This window comes from Prunus persica, chromosome G1 (assembly GCF_000346465.2).
Source record: "Prunus persica cultivar Lovell chromosome G1, Prunus_persica_NCBIv2, whole genome shotgun sequence".
Lineage (NCBI taxonomy): Eukaryota > Viridiplantae > Streptophyta > Magnoliopsida > Rosales > Rosaceae > Prunus > Prunus persica.
In genome coordinates this window covers 13,712,108-13,730,259 of record NC_034009.1, presented here as the reverse complement: position 1 = coordinate 13,730,259, position 18,152 = coordinate 13,712,108, and the positions used below count along the sequence as shown (strand labels likewise).

At 37.1% G+C, this 18,152-nt stretch overlaps 3 protein-coding genes across 4 annotated transcripts; 2 read left to right on the top strand and 1 right to left on the bottom strand.

Annotated features, from left to right (window-relative positions):
- Positions 2,828-6,738, top strand: LOC18787845 (receptor-like kinase TMK4). The gene is made up of 2 exons (XM_007221241.2): positions 2,828-5,548; positions 5,796-6,738. The coding sequence occupies exons 1-2, from the start codon at positions 3,286-3,288 to the stop codon at positions 6,308-6,310; spliced, it is 2,778 nt and encodes a 925-aa protein (XP_007221303.1). The 5' UTR covers positions 2,828-3,285; the 3' UTR covers positions 6,311-6,738.
- On the bottom strand, positions 10,061-13,177 carry LOC18787842 (receptor-like kinase TMK4). Its single transcript, XM_007221247.2, has 2 exons — positions 10,912-13,177; positions 10,061-10,527 (listed from the first exon to the last, which is right to left on the bottom strand). Exons 1-2 carry the CDS (start codon positions 13,175-13,177, stop codon positions 10,061-10,063), a joined length of 2,733 nt encoding a protein of 910 aa, XP_007221309.2.
- On the top strand, positions 13,825-17,481 carry LOC18787838 (probable glucan endo-1,3-beta-glucosidase A6). Of its 2 annotated transcripts, none has more exons than XM_020555503.1 (4): positions 13,825-13,846; positions 15,682-16,692; positions 16,974-17,285; positions 17,444-17,481. In XM_020555503.1, exons 2-4 carry the CDS (start codon positions 15,774-15,776, stop codon positions 17,479-17,481), a joined length of 1,269 nt encoding a protein of 422 aa, XP_020411092.1. In that variant the 5' UTR covers positions 13,825-13,846; positions 15,682-15,773. The 2 variants fall into 2 exon arrangements, with proteins under 2 accessions (XP_020411092.1, XP_007221306.2); XM_007221244.2 differs by lacking the exon at positions 13,825-13,846 and adding an exon at positions 15,528-15,573.

Below are 18,152 nucleotides of genomic sequence, written 5' to 3'. Positions count from 1 at the left end.
TAGATTCCCTTTTGGATTTGTCGCCACCCCAAGCCCCAAATCTTTCCCCACCCTTAGGTGTCATAGACCCAAAACTCTCCCCATCCCAATAAATCAACCCCTAAATACCCTTGATCCAATTACCCAGCTCATGCTCCCCTCCATGTGATTCTTTTTGTTGTTTTTCTTTCTTTTTGTACCAGTTTATTCAAGACATGAATGAGGACGAGAACTTATCCAAAGCAATCAGGTTCGGTTTTTTTAGCATAGTTGACATTTTTGGTCAACACGGTTTTTTTTCATTTTTTTTGGACTCTGCTCAACTCAGTTCATTGATTCAAATGCCCACCCCTAGGTGAAAGAGAAAAGTTCGACATGTGAGTGAGAGCATCTCCAATAGTATTAGCAAATTAAACTCTTCTAATTAAAGTTTGTTGACTTATGTTACAATTTGAAGGTTTATTTGCTACTTGAATAATTTTTACTCCAACAAACTCTTCAATTCAATTAATGCAATGTCGTGAAAAAGAATAAAAAATATGAAAACATGTGAAGAATGTCTATGTATTTATTATCTGAAAAGAAAACATGCATATTTTTAACATTTTCAAGGTAGGTTTTATTTTATCAAAGTAAAATTGAATGTTTTGAAGAGCCAAAGTCAACTTACCAGTCCTGAAAAGAGAGAAAAAGATTGCAGCTTTGATAACTGAGTTTAACAAGGCTGTTGAAGAGATTTTTTTATGATATAGCTCATATATTTAAGCATCCCAAAGTGACTGAAGAGGTCATTGAAGTTACTTTGAGGATATGAAAATCAAAAGATGAAAAGACTTGAAATTAATTTAGATATTTGTAAACAAATATTTAATCGTTTTATTAGTCCCTAAACTTAGACTCGATTTGCATTTGAGTTCCTCAATTTCCAAAATCATTCTCGTGGTCCTTCAACTTCAATTTCGTTAGGAAAAATGGTACTGCCGTCAATTTTGTTTACTTTTCTATTAAATGAAAGGGTAAAATGGTATTTTTGTATTAAATTGATTAAAATATAAATAAATAAAAATTTAAACTCTGTCTCTCCCACTCTATCCTAATATCTACGCCCCTCAAACTTGAATTTTTTTGGTTGATTTTTTATTTGATTTTCTTTTATTGTTATTTTAAAAATATATATTTTATTATTTTTTGTTTTAATATAAAAATACTATTTTATCCCTGAATTTAATAGAAAAAGTTAACAAAATTAACGGTATGACTATTTGTCCTAACCAAAGTGAAGTTTTGGAAACGATTTTAAAAATTGAGGAATTTAAATACAAATCGGGTCTAAATTCAGGAACTAATTAAACGATTAACCCTTTAAACAAAATTGAAATAATATTAGTGCTACTAGCTACTGTGGTATGTAACAAAGGTCTAGAGACGCGTTGGCCACGGCCTGCGACGTCTATTTGGTCGTGAATCGGCTCGGCCGGCTCAGCGCTCATCGGTTGGAAGAGAACGTTGACGGATGATGAAACGAGAGAAATGGCGTTAATTAACGGAAACCTCCGAAAGAAAAACCAACCGTGGGGGTATACGGTATCAAGTCCACGCGTTATCTACTAAGGACCAACTGTCATTTGCGGGACCCATTGCCAATTCAAATCCAGAGTATCATTTTGCGTCTGTGGGCCTCACCTTATTCAGGCCCACATCAAACTTTTGTTTTTGTTTTTCTATTAAAAAAAAACCATTGCTGGGGAAATATGAATGTTTTGATTATATTTCATGGTACATTGCTTTTTATAGAATAATAAGTGCGTGATTTATAAGGTACTAGTAAGAAAAATTAAACGCTTACTAGGATGAAATTTTAACCAAATCATTAGATATTTCTTATTCATTAAAGGGGAAATTAGATTTCGTATGATTTTTTTTTAAATAAAAAAAAATGACGATCTATTAATCTATTCAACGTAAATTTAATGATTTTTAAGCAACACATCTTGCTTAATGTTCTTCAATAAAAAAAACAATCCACACTAATAAGGATTTGTAGATAAAGTGGTTAAAAGGAGTTATCCATACACCTAAGGTCTTGTGTTCGAATTTCTTCTTCTCTAATATCATTTGTGTCGAAAAAAGAACAACTCACACTAGTAAATGTAGAATAGCAAGTTAGTCTATGAACAACACAATTAGTTAGCCTAACACAATTGACTTCTAAAAATTATGGCAAAACTGCAAACATAGAAGATGAGAGAAAAATGCCTCCTAGCATCTAGTGCCCTTGCCATGTACATTGGGTAAATTAGCCTACAATTCCTTTCTATTTTTTTAAAACATTAATTTATAATTTACTAAATCATTACTTGCAGTTGTAATTTAAATTGTTCTTTAAAACGGTTGTTTTTATTAAAAAGGCTAATTGTTTAGGATTTTGCTTTAGTTTACTACTAAATTCAAACCACAAAAATAACGCATATACTATCTATAAATCATTGAATAGAAAAAATATGCTATGTCCCCACATAAAAAAAGAGGAGAAAAGCATAATGATCATAAGAATGTATGTTTTTTGGCTAACATGCCTAATTCAGTTGAGAATAACCTTGACTTACACATCAGAAGTATTAAGTTTGAATTCACACAGCATCATAGTTGTGTGTGTGTGAGAAATCACCCTCCTATGTAGTTTAGACTATCACGTGTATTTAAAAAAAAAAATTGTACAAACAAAAGAATTGATGAGATTATTAATTTATTAACACAAAGTATTTTGATGTGAGAATTATAATTTTATCTGACAACTAATTACCTAGTTGTATAAAGTTCAATCACATTACAAGTCCAATTCATTAAATAAGGGTTCAGTTAACTAATTAGATAATCAAAACAATTTTATTTCTATTTATTGCATTAACCTCTAATTTCATATTTCAATCTCAAAATTATAAATGATTAATCAAAATAGTCAGTTCTCCATGTTTTTCCCAAATATTTTAAGATCATAACAGCTCATCATTACCGTATATAGTATCCAACTTAACAAAATCTCAGAAAAAAATAAAAAGATTAAAAAAAGAAACTATAGAAAAAGAAAAAGAAAAGAAAAGAAAGAAAACCCTATGGTTTCAAGAGCCGTGAGCAGAACTCTGTCAGCCTAGCACAGCCCATTCCCCAACAGAGCAGCACCCTTCCCCAGCTTGCCTTTTGTTTGTACAAAACCCCATTCACTCACAAAACCGGAGGAAAAAACCAAACCCATCTCTCTCTCTCTCTCTCTCTCTCTCTCTTTCTCGCTCTCTCTCAAACCCAGAAATGGGTCAGCTGAAAACCCTACAAGCTCTCTGCCTAACACTCTCTCTTCTCCTCTTGACCACCACCAGCACCACAGCAGACGACTCAGATGTGATGTCGAAGCTTGCAGAAGGCCTCAAGAACACACCCAAAGACTGGTCAACAGGCAAAACCTACTGCGACTGGGAGGGCATCAAATGTGACGGAAACAGTGTCACCTCCATCAACTTAGCCTCCAAGTCTCTCTCTGGCTCTCTCCCTTCAAATCTCAACTCTCTCACTAAGCTCACCACCCTCTCACTCCAAAGCAACTCTCTTTCTGGCCCCTTTCCTTCTTTAGCCAACCTCTCTTTGCTCCAAGAAATCTATCTTGACACCAACAATTTCACTTCCATTCCTTCTGGGTGTTTTCAAGGCCTCTCAAGCTTGCAGGTTTTGAGCATGAGCCAAAACATCAATCTTGTTCCATGGGTTTTGCCCACTGAGCTCACTCAAGCTTCAAGCTTGGTCACTTTAGCTGCAGGTAATGCAAACTTATATGGGTCTTTGCCTAATATCTTTGATTCCTTTCCAAACTTGCAAAATCTGAGGCTTTCTTACAATAATTTTTCTGGGTTTTTGCCCAAAAGCTTTTCTGGATCTGGGATTCAAAACCTCTGGCTTAACAATCAGCAATTTGGGTTATCTGGTACGATTGAAGTTTTATCAAACATGACCCAGTTAAACCAGGTTTGGCTCCATAAGAACCAATTCACTGGTCCGATCCCAGACATATCAAAGTGTAAAACTTTGTTTGATCTTCAGCTTCGTGATAACCTGTTAACTGGCATTGTGCCAGCCACATTGATGTCCTCAACTGCCATACAAAACGTTTCTTTGGACAATAACAAGCTGCAGGGTCCTCTGCCTGTGTTTGGGTCCAATGTGACAAAAGCCACATTTGATGGTACTAATAGCTTCTGCCAAACCAAACCAGGACCTTGTGATCCGCAGGTCAACACTCTGCTTGAGGTTGCAGGGGCTTTGGCGTACCCAAGTTTGCTTGCTGAGTCTTGGGAAGGAAACAATGCTTGCGATGGATGGAGCTTCGTTGTTTGTGATACGCAAGGAAAGGTTATCACTGTGAATTTTGAGAACAAGCATTTCACTGGCATCATTTCGCCTGCATTTGCCAATTTGACATCTTTGAAAAATTTGGTGTTGAAGAATAACAATTTGACCGGGTCGATACCGGCTAGCTTATTAACCTTGCAGCAGCTTCAGCTTCTTGATGTTTCCAATAACAATCTTTTTGGGGAAATTCCAAAATTCCCATATACGGTGAAGTTAATTACAACAGGCAATGTCTTGATTGGGACTACTCCAAGCTCTGGAGGTGGAGGAGGAGGAACTCCATCCGGGTCTGGTTCGAATGGAACTACACCTAATGGGAGTCCAGCTCCAGCATCGGGTGGTTCTTCAGTGTCTCCTGGTATGATTGCTGGTATAGTTATTGCTGTTGTAATATTCATTGTGGTGGTATTGTTTGTGTCCATCAAATGTTATGCTAGTAAAAAGCATGGGAAATTTGGAAGGGTCGATAACCCAATGAATGGGATCGAAATTGCTAAGAGTGATGTGATGAGTAGTGCAAATGGGTATAATGGAGTTCAAAGCGATTTGCATAGCCAGAGCAGTGGTGATCTTCATGTTTTTGAGGGTGGGAATGTTGCAATTTCGATCCACGTTCTTAGAGATGTGACAAACAACTTTAGTGAGGATAACATTTTGGGTAGAGGAGGGTTTGGAGTTGTTTATAAAGGTGAATTGCATGATGGTACTAAAATTGCTGTTAAGAGGATGGAATCTGTGGCAGTGGGAACTAAAGGGTTGAATGAGTTTCAGGCAGAAATTGCAGTCCTCACTAAGGTCAGGCATAGGCATCTGGTTGCTCTTTTAGGATACTGTATCAATGGCAATGAGAGGCTATTGGTATATGAGTACATGCCACAAGGGACATTAACACAGCATTTGTTTGATTGGCGTGAGATCGGAGTACCTCCACTTACTTGGAAGCAGAGAGTAACAATAGCATTGGATGTGGCAAGAGGAGTGGAATATCTGCACAGCTTAGCTCAACAAAGTTTCATTCACAGAGACTTGAAACCATCTAACATACTTCTGGGGGATGACATGAGGGCAAAGGTTGCTGACTTTGGTTTGGTTAAAAATGCCCCCGACGGAAAGTATTCTGTTGAGACACGGTTGGCAGGGACATTTGGGTATCTTGCACCAGAATATGCAGGTAAGAAAATTTCTAGACTCTCATCCCTTAATTGAAAGAATCATGCAATTTCCTAAGCTTCGAGATACAGATTTTCAAGCTAATCCTATACATGTATGTTGCAAAACTGCAATTTAAAATGCCTATTCAATTACATAGGGCCTACTGTAATCCCTTGTAAATTTTTTGATATGGATTCAGTTTGCTTTATGATATATATGTCGTGATGCTAGAATGTTCATTTTTGGATCTATGTTTCTATGATCAGCTACTGGCAGAGTGACGACAAAAGTAGATGTGTATGCATTCGGAGTAGTGTTAATGGAGCTGATGAGTGGCAGAAAAGCCCTAGATGATACCATGCCAGATGAAAGGTCTCATTTGGTATCATGGTTCCGCAGAGTCCTTGTCAACAAAGAAAACATTCCAAAGGCTATCGACCAAACTCTTGACCCTGATGAGGAGACAATGGGGAGCATATATAAAGTTGCTGAGCTGGCAGGACACTGCACTGCTCGTGAGCCATACCAGAGACCAGACATGGGACATGCAGTCAACATTTTGGGTCCTCTTGTTGAGCACTGGAAACCTACCACCAATGAAGAAGAAGAAAATTCTGGCATTGACCTGCACATGAGCCTTCCTCAAGCATTGCAAAGATGGCAAGCCAATGAAGGTACTTCCAGGATGTTTGATGATCTGTCCTACTCTCAAACTCAATCAAGCATCCCTTCGAAACCTTCTGGATTTGCTGATTCATTCGATTCGATGGATTGTCGATGATATAAAAGCTAGAGATCAATTCACTTTTAAAAACCAAGAAAAAGAGACCCAAAAATGTCGGGTTGAGGAAGATACGATAGAGTAAAAAAGCAGGTAATGCATCAAGAAGTTTTGATCCCAGCGGATCACCCGTGTATCGAAGATTCTTGTATTTATTCTTTTTTCATGTTGTTTTCACAATCCTTATGTTACTAATGAGCTTGCATGAAACCTGCAAAAACTTTATGTTGTTGATTCTTTGATAGCTAACAGATTGAGTTGGTGATCATGAGAAAGAAAAATGAAGGAAACTAAAGAAAGTTTGTTGTATAATATTCTATTACCGTACTCATTAAAGGCAATTTTTCTAATGATATTCTTTTACTTTGAATAATGCTTGTTGGCTGGACTGTTGCCAATTTGCTCTGCTCTTATGACAAATCATTCATTATGTTTGATGTGTTTGAATGATTCTCCAGGCTGTGTAACAACAGGACTGCTTAGGATTCAAGTTATTATTTTGCAAGATTTGATGACAGAGAAAAAAGAAACAAAGATTTTGGTTGTTAAAGGGTTAGGTTGATATGCGTGTGAGAGAGGGAGAGAGTTGTGCATGTTAGTATAGTTGATGTGCATGTTTGTAGATGTATTGTTTTAAATATTTATAAGGGAATTCGGTGTTGGTGTTGAAGCTGTACGTAATTGCACATGGGGAAGAGAAGAGAGGATTTGGAAGGAAACATGTTAGGTGGCTTGAAAAGTGGACCTTTTGTTTTGAAGATGACTTTTGTAGTGCTGCACATGTTGTAGGGACCTTAATATAAGCATATATTTCCTTTCAATTGATATCGGCCAGCCTTTATTTTTTTCCAACATGTGAATTGCTTGTTAATTTAGCGACGTAAGAAAGAGGAGACAGAGACCAAGAAACCAATAATCTGATTGATTGCGTTATGTGGAATGATATAATGACAAGGATTTTATGGTTGAATGTCAAAGCCACAGCAGGTCATGGATAAGCATAGATCCTGGTTTGGGCCTCTTTGAGCTGTCATGTATAAAGTAAATTGCAGTTTGTTGCAATCATAGGCCAGACAAGGTGCTTTAACTTTGGCTAACACATGCATAGGAGAGAATATGTTTTTTTTTTTTAATTTAAAAAAAATAATTATAGGATAAGATTTTTATTTTATTTTTTATACAAGGGATATTGGGGGATGAGAGGTTTCTGACACATTGTCAATGTGTTATGCAGGTTTGAACCTGAGACCACTGATTCGCAAGTCAAGGTCATTTCCAATGTGCTAGCTTGCCAACTTTTTTTTCATTAAAATCGAGTGGAAGACTAAATTTTGATTATTACCTCATGATTAGGGACATTATTTTGGATATATACATAGGTACAAAATTGTTGGCATACTCACATTTATATGAAGGGGTTTATGTTGAGGGTGTCTTGAGGAGTTCAATCTTGCCGTTCAATAATAACTCTGCAGTTCAATAACAATTTTCTACCAATGAAGTGTAGTTGGATTGGTTCAAGTCTTTGGTGTACTCTTATTAAGTGGTTTGAGTTCAAGTTTTTATAGTATCTGTGTGTGAGTTTTTCCCCTCCCCTTTCTAAATTTGGCAACAACAAAAAAAACATAAATTTTCTTTTGTTATAACGGTTTTCTTGGTGAAAAAGTCTATACTCCGTAATAAATTACTAAGTTATGAAAATACTGACATCTGGTTCAAACCTCACCACCACTAAACATGCTATGATATTCGGTGTTTGTGATTCAACTGCTTACTAGCTTCGCTCCTCGACAACCATTTTGGCGTTGGCAACTTGGCAGTGCTTTGCCTTTCTGAGTTGCAAAAAAGAAAAGTTGAGTCAACCATTTCCTATATTTTTTTCCCAAAGAAGAAACCCCATGAACACGTTAGTTGCTATTGCTAAGCTAAATTAGCCCTTCAAAGCCTCAATGGATTCCATTATACTTTGGCACCATGTGAAACGCACCAAAAGACATTTTGCCTGCAAAGTCACGCTCTCAAGATAGCAACCGTTGTTATATTTAGTCTTCATTGAGGTCAAGAACAACAACCTTAGTCTTTTCCCACTATTAAACATGACCTTGTGTTTAATTTTCTTCCTTTTTCTCCGCAATTTTCGAAAGAGAGGTGGAGACATATGTATAATTTTGACAAAAATTCAGTTTTTACTTTGGTTTTTATTGTTTCATTTATGGTGATTTGACCCTTATAATTTGATATATCTATCGCAATTCAAGGACATGTCCAAATTTCCGTCCAATTTCATGATCGAAAAAGAACAGTTCCCTCACATGGATGGATATTTTTGGACGAAATTGGTTATCTAGGCAGCATATAAAGAGTTATATTTAGAGCATAACCAATATAACATTCCAATTACCCAGCAATTTTAATTGAGCATGGTTATTTAGGTCACATGTATGTTGAAAATACCCACAACATTCATTCATTTTCTCAGTCAAAAGAAGTCAAGCTTTTATATCAACATCTGAAAAAAGAGTATGACTGTATTTCACTAGCATAACCCATAGTAATTCAAAAATAGTATTTATCTAGACATGGCGTAACAAAGTTATCTCTCCCAACAATAAACACAGGAAACCAGTTCAGTAATAATAAAGTCAACATCAATAGCATCAATTCAAGTGAAGAACTTACCAGTAAGACAAAGAATCATATTCTCCAAAAGCAAGTAGGATCATCTTCTTTTTCATTTTGGTCATATCAAAAGCAAGAGCTCAATTTGATAGAATGGCAAGAGGACATCCATGTCATTACCAAAGTATATAAAAAGACATAACCGTCCTACCATTGAACAAATCACCCTTCTATAAAATGTGTAATTTCCGAAGGACTATGCCCCCATTTATGCTTATAAGTGTTTTTTTTTAAAGCGTTTTTATTGGAAGCACTACCAAATTTATATTAAAAATTGAGGGCATGTTTGGTGTTCAACTTGAATACAATTTTTTAAACTCAAAAACAAAATTTGAGTCCTAAACAAAGAAAATCTGTTTGGTAGTCCTATTTTTAAAAACTCAGACTCAAGAACAACTAAAAAACACCCCAATTATTAAAAACAAAAAATATATATTTTTTCAGTTTTTTTTTAACAACTCACAAGTTCTCAATTTTTTAAGATTTGAAAACAGTTTTCAAGTTGCATACCAAACAAGTTTTTGAATCTTAAAAATAGATTTAAGAACTCCTTGTTTATAAGAAAAATCAAAGTTTTTGAGTTTCCTATTTGAATAGGATACCAAATGCCCCCGAAGTGATGTTTTCTTTAAAATGACTTGGAAGTGCTTTCTGATGCTTCTTAAAAAGTGCTTTTATAACCTACAATCAACTTTAAGTTTTTCTGCCAAAATCTTTTAAAGACGCTTTTAATTGCTAGAAAATGACCAAAAGCAATTTCAAGCATGCCATAACTCGTTCTCTTTCGTTTTTTTCACAAAAGGTTACATCTTAGCTCTTACCTGGTTTTGTTTGTTACACCGGATTAGCATTTCGATTGGAGTATTTTATTCTGATCCTTAAGAAGAAAGGTTGGCTACTATTAAATTTGTTAAATGAGAATTTAGTTGCTGCTTCAAAATGTCCACCAGTAGGGAACTTGTAGGGGAAACCATTAGGGACCCCAGAAATTTTCTTGCTTTCCATATGTGGAAAAGAGGCTCACATATGAGGGGAAGTGATAGAATATAAAACAATTGTTGGTCCAAAATCCTAACAACTTAAACTTCTGGGAAGACTGGTAAGCCAAGAGACTTCAACATCAGAAGCATCTTCATTGGCTTGCCATTCCAATCCTTGAGGAAGGCTCATGTGCCGATCAATGCCATACTTTTCTTCTTCTTCATGACTGGTAGGCTTCCAATTCCTAACCAGAGGAGCCAGCATGTTGACCACATAGCTCATCTCTGGTCTTTGGAATGGATTATGAGCAGTGCAATGTCCTGCTAGCTGAGCGACTTTGCATATACACTCCATTGTCTCCTCATCATGGTTCTTAAGAGTTTCGTCAATAGCCTTTGGAATGTATTCCTTCTTAATAAGGAATCTGCGGAACCATGTAACCAAGAGAGACCTTTCATCTGGAATTGTATAGTCTAAGGCCTTCTTCCCACTCAAAAGTTGCATCAACACCACTCCAAATGCATAAACATCTACTCTTGTTGTCACTCGTCCGGTAGCTGATTATAGAGACAGATTCAGAGACATCAGTTGTCTAGCATAACTACATTACTGCCATAGAGTTCATAAATTCTTGAGAGGTAATAGAAGGGGATTAAAATTTTACCACATGTGTGCTATACTTTTTGAAGGATGAATTAAACCAAATTATGACAATTAGACAATAGTAGCATCAATTCCAAGTGAACTCAACTGTCTGTTTTTCCTTCCTTTTGTGGAGTTCTCAAAACTTGTGAAAATAAGCATGAGATTAGCTTGCACTTATGCAACAGGCATAAGATTAGCTTTGAAAATCTGATATCCTTGAGGTTTAGGCAGTGCTCCTTGATTCTTTCAACTAAGAGATGAAAAGATAAAAAATTAAGAGTGTTTTTATTCTTCACCTGTATATTCTGGTGCAAGATAACCAAACGTCCCTGCTACCCGAGTCTCAACAGAATTCGCATCAGGGGCACATTTTACCAAGCCAAAGTCGGCCACCTTGGCCCTCATGTCATCCCCTAGAAGAATGTTAGAGGGTTTTAAGTCTCTGTGAATGAAACTTTGTGGAGCTAAGCCATGCAGATATTCAACTCCTCTTGCCACATCCAATGCTATTGTGATTCTCTGCCTCCAAGTAAGAGGAGGTACGCCGGTCTCGCGCCAATTAAACAAGTGCTGTGTTAATGTCCCTTGTGGCATGTACTCGTACACCAAAAGCCTCTCATTTCCGTTGATGCAGTATCCTAAAAGAGCAACTAGATGCCTATGCTTGACCTTAGCTAGGAATGCAATTTCTGCCTCGAACTCATTCATTCCTTCAGTGCTCTCTGCCACAAATTTCATCCTTTTAACAGCAATTCTAGTCCCATCATGCAATTCACCTTTATAAACAACTCCAAACCCTCCTCTACCCAAAATGTTATCCTCACTAAAATTGTTTGTCACGTCTCTAAGAACGTGGATCGAAATTGCAACATTTCCACCCTCAAAAACATGAAGATCACCACTGCTCTGGCTATGCAAATCGCTTTGAACTCCATTATACCCATTTGCACTACTCATCACATCACTCTTAGCAATTTTGATACCATTCATTGGGTTATCGACCCTTCCAAGTTTCCCATGCTTTTTACTAGCATAACATTTGATGGACACAAACAATATCACCACAATGAATATTACAACAGCAATAACTATACCAGCAATCATACCAGGAGACACTGATGAATCACCCGAAGCAGGAGCTGGACTCGGACTCCCATTGGGTGTAGTTCCATTCGAACCAGACCCGGATGGAGTTCCTCCTCCTCCACCTCCAGAGCTCGGAGTAGTCTCAATCAAGACATTGCCTGTTGTAATTAACTTCACCGTATATGGGAATTTCGGAATTGCCCCAAAAAGATTGTTATTGGAAACATCAAGAAGCTGAAGCTGCTGCAAGGTTAACAAGCTAGCCGGTATCGACCCGGTCAAATTGTTATTCTTCAACACCAAATTTTTCAAAGATGTCAAATTGGCAAAAGCAGGCGAAATGATCCCAGTGAAATGCTTGTTCTCAAAATTCACAGTGATAACCTTTCCTTGCGTATCACAAACAATGAAGCTCCATCTATCGCAAGCATTGTTTCCTTCCCAAGACTCAGCAAGCAAAATTGGGTACGCCAAAGCCCCTGCAACTTCAAGCAGAGTGTTGACCTGCGGATCACAAGGTCCTGGTTTGGTTTGGCAGAAGCTATTAGTACCATCAAATGTGGCTTTGGTCACAATGGACCCAAACACAGGCAGAGGACCCTGCAGCTTGTTATTGTCCAAAGAAACGTTTAGTATGGCAGTTGAGGACATCAATGTGGCTGGCACAATGCCAGTTAACAGGTTATCACGAAGCTGAAGATCAAACAAAGTTTTACACCTTGAGATGTCTGGGATCGGACCAGTGAATTGGTTCTTATGGAGCCAAACCTGGTTTAACTGGGTCATGTTTGATAAAACTTCAATCGTACCAGATAACCCAAATTGCTGATTGTTAAGCCCGAGGTTTTGAATCCCAGATCCAGAAAAGCTTTTGGGCAAAAACCCAGAAAAATTATTGTAAGAAAGCCTCAGATTTTGCAAGTTTGGAAAGGAATCAAAGATATCAGGCAAATACCCATATAAGTTTGCATTATCTGCATCTAAAGTGACCAAGCTTGAAGCTTGAGTGAGCTCATTTGGCAAAACCCATGGAACAAGATTGATGTTTTGGCTCATGCTCAAAACCTGCAAGCTTGAGAGGCCTTGAAAACACCCAGAAGGAATGGAAGTGAAATTGTTGGTGTCAAGATAGATTTCTTGGAGCAAAGAGAGGTTGGCTAAAGAAGGAAAGGGGCCAGAAAGAGAGTTGCTTTGGAGTGAGAGGGTGGTGAGCTGAGTGAGAGAGTTGAGATTTGAAGGGAGAGAGCCAGAGAGAGACATGGAGGATAAGTTGATGGAGGTGACTCTGTTTCCGTCACATTTGATGCCCTCCCAGCCGCAGTAGGTTTTTCCTGTTGACCAGTCTTCGGGTGTGTTCTTGAGGCCTTCTGCAAGCTTCGACATCACTTCTGAGTCGTCTGCCGCTGTGCTGCTGCTGAGGAAGAGTACACAGAGTGCTAGAAAGAAAGCCAGCCTGGTTTGCAGCAGCAGAACCATTTTTGGGTTAGAGTGAGTGAGAGATGCGTCTGGTTTCTTTGGTTAATTAGGTGATAACTTGTGGACTTAACACCAAATGCTTGGACCATTATCCATTTTCGTTGCTAATTCCTTGACTTTACTTTCCGATGCCTCCATTCCGGCGGTTGGAAGCTGCCCTGAACAAACGCCATTTGGCGCCAGTTTAGGCACAGTCAGCTTCTTGCCAAAACTTGAAAAAATAATTTTTTTTTTTTGTCACAAGCTTAAAAAACTACTTTAAGCTAACTTTTTCAACAGGAAAACATTTTCTAATGCGAGTTTCAGTCCGTAGAATTGAGTTAGTCTAATTTCCAAGATGAATGTAGTGATAAATTAAGATTGCTGCTAAACGAATCCTAAAATTAATTGAGTACACTCTACTATTAAACTACTTATTGAATTACTAATTTACCATAATATAAAATGACCAAAAAGGATATATTGAATTGTGAAACAAATAAAATTTTAATAAGTACACCTTACTTACTATATTCAACCCTTATCAGACGTAGAAAAATTTTCGTATTGCTTGGTGCTCACGAATAACGTAGCGAGTACTAGTTTAGGATTGGTATTACGAAATTAAAGATTTTGATGAAACCCAAAATCTGAAAAGAGGGCACAAATTCATGTAAAAAAGGAAACCTGGTTTAGGATTGGTATTAGAGTGTTGTACTAGGGCTATTTTTGGTAGTTAAATAGGGTGTACTTAGTTAATTTTATATTTTGATTAAAATATTAGGGTTAACTTAGATTATAAGGTGTACTCAGTTAATTTTAGGGTTCGTTTAGCAGCACTCTAAATTAAACGTTATTTCAATTTATTGATGTCCAAAAATGGAGTCTAACTTAAAGTAGCCCTCAGTACTTGAGAATTTAACAAAAATAGCGAAAACTTGATTCCTAATTTTAAAAATGTCAATTTTTGTAAAAAATTTCAAATATAACAAAAAAACTCATCTAAATAGACACAAATACCCTCAAATTTAAAACCCACATAAACCTATTAAAAAAAAACCCCTTATTAAATAAAACTTTGGAATATTTTCTTCAAACACTTTTCCACCCCTTATTAAATAAAACTTTGGAATATTTTCTTCAAACACTTTTCCAATCACCTCTCTATTTCTTTTTTCTTTCTTCTTCCGCTTTGTCTCCAGCATCACTCCCTCTCTTTTCCTTTTTTTTTTTTTTTTTTTTTCTTTCTTCTTCTTTCCATCTCTCTTTCCCTTTTCTTCTTCTCCCATCTGCATATCTCTTTTCTTCTTCTTCTCTCCCATTTGTCTCCAAAATAAAATGTATGTATTTATTTGGCCAAAAAAAAAAAGTATTTAGAACCAAAAATTCAGAAAATTATTGAATCAATGCACAAGTATAATTTCCTCCTCTCACTTAAAAAATATATATATATTTCACGTAACTTTAATTCTTCAAAAATTGTCACAAATTTAGAGGTAGCCTGTAGAACAAAAAATTCAATAAAATGATCTACATTAAAAAAAAAAATACTTAATGCAATTGGATGAAGTGCAATCGAATTCTTGCAAGTTTGTCGATAATGGCCAATTGAACCACATCTTGAACACTTACGAGTTTATGGTTCTTCTCCTTGTGATGGGATTCTCTTTTACTTACGCCTGCTGTGCCTTCTTCGTGTAATATTGGTGGTAGCACAATTCTATCTCGTACATCATCAGGCACCACCCAATATGTTTGATCCTCAACTGGCCATATAGGTTCTACATACGCAATTACCAATAAGTTTGTAGTATAATATTTTGAACACAATGGGTAGCACGAAATTTGTCGATGCCTACATGCAGCACAAGCATGTGCACATGGTAGTTGGTCAAGATCAAATTCTCGGCACTAGGTAATCGTTAATTCGCACAAGTACATATGTAAAATTAATTCCCTAATCCACACTTCTGCTAACTTAAGGTTAGCTTTGTATGTGATCCAATTTGAAACGATTTGTATGTATAATGAAAGAACGAGAAAATTAATGGAACCCAAGAAAACTCCATATCACCTATATGCTTTTATATCACAATCTTTGCCTTCTACTTTATGAATCAATACCACTTGTTTCTATGCTTTGCTCGTTTCTTTGACCACATATTAACCAATAGAAATCAAGATTTCTTTTGCACACCCTCACAAAAGATCACTCAGGTAATAATTTGCCAAATTAGAACTTCTTGCATGGACATTTAAATTATCTAATCTCAGCTCTATTTGAACATACTCACACCTTCTGCACACCCTCACAAAAGATCACTGCAGTATATATCCCAGCTCTGTAACGATCAAAGCAGCAAGAGATCAAATGGGACCTCTGGTTTTCTTTCTCTTCCCTCTCCTTGGTCTTTCATGTAAGTTTGTGAGGCCATATAGTTAAAATCATCACTTTGCTACTTGGTACATTTATGCAACCCCTTTTTCATGTCTCTACTAACTCCTTTTTTGTTTCCACTTGACAGTTGCAGAGATCTCAAGCAAAATTGGCATAAACTATGGGCAGCTTGGCAACAATTTGCCATCCCCAAACAGCTCCGTTGAGTTCATCAAATCCATGAATGCAGGGCGTGTGAAGCTCTACGACGCCAACCCGGAAATCTTAAACCTCCTGTCTGGCACCAATCTGCAAGTCTCAATTATGGTCCCAAACAATGAAATCTCAACCATTGCATCAAACCAAGCCAAAGCCGATGAATGGGTTCGAAACAATGTCCTTCCCTATTACCCCCAGACCATGATCCGGTACCTCCTTGTAGGCAACGAAGTCCTTAGCTACAACTCCTCGGACCAAGATCGCCAAATGTGGCTTGATCTTGTCCCTGCCATGACTAAATTCAAGTCTTCCCTCAAAGCCCAAAATATCACAAACATCAAAGTAGGTACCCCATTAGCCATGGATGTGTTAGAATCAACATTCCCACCATCGAACAGCATGTTTAGGCCCGATATCTCCAATTCGGTCATGGCCCCAATGCTAAGATTTTTGAACCGGACCAACTCCTTTATGTTCATTGATGTGTATCCTTTTTTTCCATGGTCTTCAAACTCCACGAACATTAGTCTAGACTTCGCATTATTTAGAGGAAACAACAATACTAACTACTACACTGACTCAGGAAGCGGATTGATCTACACTAACCTCCTAGACCAAATGCTTGATTCATTGATCTATGCCATGGCCAAGCTAGGGTACCAGAACATCCGGCTCTTGATCACGGAGACCGGCTGGCCTAATTCCGGTGACATCGAACAGCCTGGTGCTAATATACATAATGCAGCCACATATAACCGAAATTTGATACATAGAATGGTCGCTAAGCCACCTCTTGGGACACCAGCTAGGCCTGGTGTAGTCATACCTACGTTCATATTTTCATTGTTTGATGAGAATCAAAAGACAGGGCCAGGGACAGAGAGGCATTGGGGCTTGTTGCATGCTGATGGAACTCCCATTTATGACATTGACTTGACAGGCAAGCTCCTAAAATATGTTCATTTATCGCATGATTTTACTTAGAATTTTCATATAATTTCTATTCATATCGAAGTAAAATTATTTGTACCATCTTAATTGACTGTTGAGTGTAAAATCTCTCTCTCTAATATATAAACCAAAACATATTTAATTAGAAAAATGATACACTAGATAGTCAATTGAGATGATACAAATAACAAAACTCGTTCTTTCGCTAAACCTACATTTTTGAAATTTTGGTATTTTTATTAATATTGATATTTAAGACCTTGGTTATAGGAAAAAGGCGATTGGAGGACTACAAGCCCTTGCCGGAAGCGAATAATAACAGTCCTTACAAGGGCATGGTGTGGTGTGTGGTGGCTAAGGGTGTAAATAATGATGAGCTGGATTCGGCGTTAAACAATTTGTGCAGTAGTAGTTCAGGGAATGGTACGTGTGATGCGCTTTCACCAGGGAAGGAGTGCTATGAACCAGTTTCAGAGATTTTGCATGCGAGCTATGCCTTCAGTTCCTACTGGGCCAAGTTTTGGAGCCATGGAGCTACTTGCTATTTCGATGGGCTGGCAGAGCAAACAACTGTGGACCCCAGTAAGTTTTCTTTCTCTGCAATTAATGGAATGGAAGATGTTCTTTACCTATGCGCTCAAGGGATTAACAGTATTTACCCTTACGTTCATTCTAAGCGATTAATTAGTCCTCTCGATTTTCTCTTCCGGTTTTTTACTTTTGATATATAATTTAAGCAGGTCATGGATCTTGCAAGTTCCCTAGTGTGACTCTTTGAGGATGACCAGAAATATACGCTTCTCAGCAAAATAATAGCATCAGGCCAAGACATATACTTTTAGGGACACCTCTGGATGATATTGGAGCCGTGTTCAACCACTTTGTTCACAGTTTCGTCATACTTTTTGGGAGGCTATTAACAATGTGGTGCATTTTGTATCAGATCGAAAAAGAAAGAAAAAAAAGAAAAAACAATGTGGTGCATTTTTAGTTTGCGCTCTCAATTTGTGAGGTCACTCTAATATAATTTGAAGGATGTAAGTAGCATGATCTCTAAGATGGCATATAGATATAAATCAAAAAATAATTCAAATTTTTTTTTTTTTCGCACTGCTTGCTTGGAGAATCAAATTTTTATTCGGATAATTTTCTTTTGAGGCCTAAAATAAAATTACTATTAAAGAATAAAAATAAACTTCTCATTAGATGCGACATAACAATGCGGGGAAAAAAATAAATTACAAAACAAAACGACCTCGTCAGCTTCTTTATGAAGGGTTAAAACACAGTTTAAAAACCTTCAAATGAAGTTTTGTTCGACATTGTTTGAGTTATTTTGCTCAATTTTTTTTTTTATACAATTTTTCAAACTGGTGGTCATCAGTGGCGGATCCAGGATTCGTAACCCAAGGGGTCATAGTGTAAATGTTCCAAAAAAATATTTTAGAG

What these genes read in the sequence shown, in the direction of transcription:
- LOC18787845 (XM_007221241.2), top strand. Translation starts at nt 3,286, where the DNA reads ATGGGTCAGCTGAAAACCCTACAAGCTCTCTGCCTAACACTCTCTCTT. An exon ending in TCTTGCACCAGAATATGCAG is followed by an intron (nt 5,549 to 5,795) that starts GTAAGAAAATTT and finishes TTCTATGATCAG; the next exon opens with CTACTGGCAGAGTGACGACA.
- LOC18787842 (XM_007221247.2), bottom strand. Translation starts at nt 13,177, where the DNA reads ATGGTTCTGCTGCTGCAAACCAGGCTGGCTTTCTTTCTAGCACTCTGT. An exon ending in TCTTGCACCAGAATATACAG is followed by an intron (nt 10,528 to 10,911) that starts GTGAAGAATAAA and finishes CTCTATAATCAG; the next exon opens with CTACCGGACGAGTGACAACA.
- LOC18787838 (XM_007221244.2), top strand. Translation starts at nt 15,528, where the DNA reads ATGGGACCTCTGGTTTTCTTTCTCTTCCCTCTCCTTGGTCTTTCAT. An exon ending in CCCTCTCCTTGGTCTTTCAT is followed by an intron (nt 15,574 to 15,681) that starts GTAAGTTTGTGA and finishes TCCACTTGACAG; the next exon opens with TTGCAGAGATCTCAAGCAAA. An exon ending in TTATGACATTGACTTGACAG is followed by an intron (nt 16,693 to 16,973) that starts GCAAGCTCCTAA and finishes CCTTGGTTATAG; the next exon opens with GAAAAAGGCGATTGGAGGAC.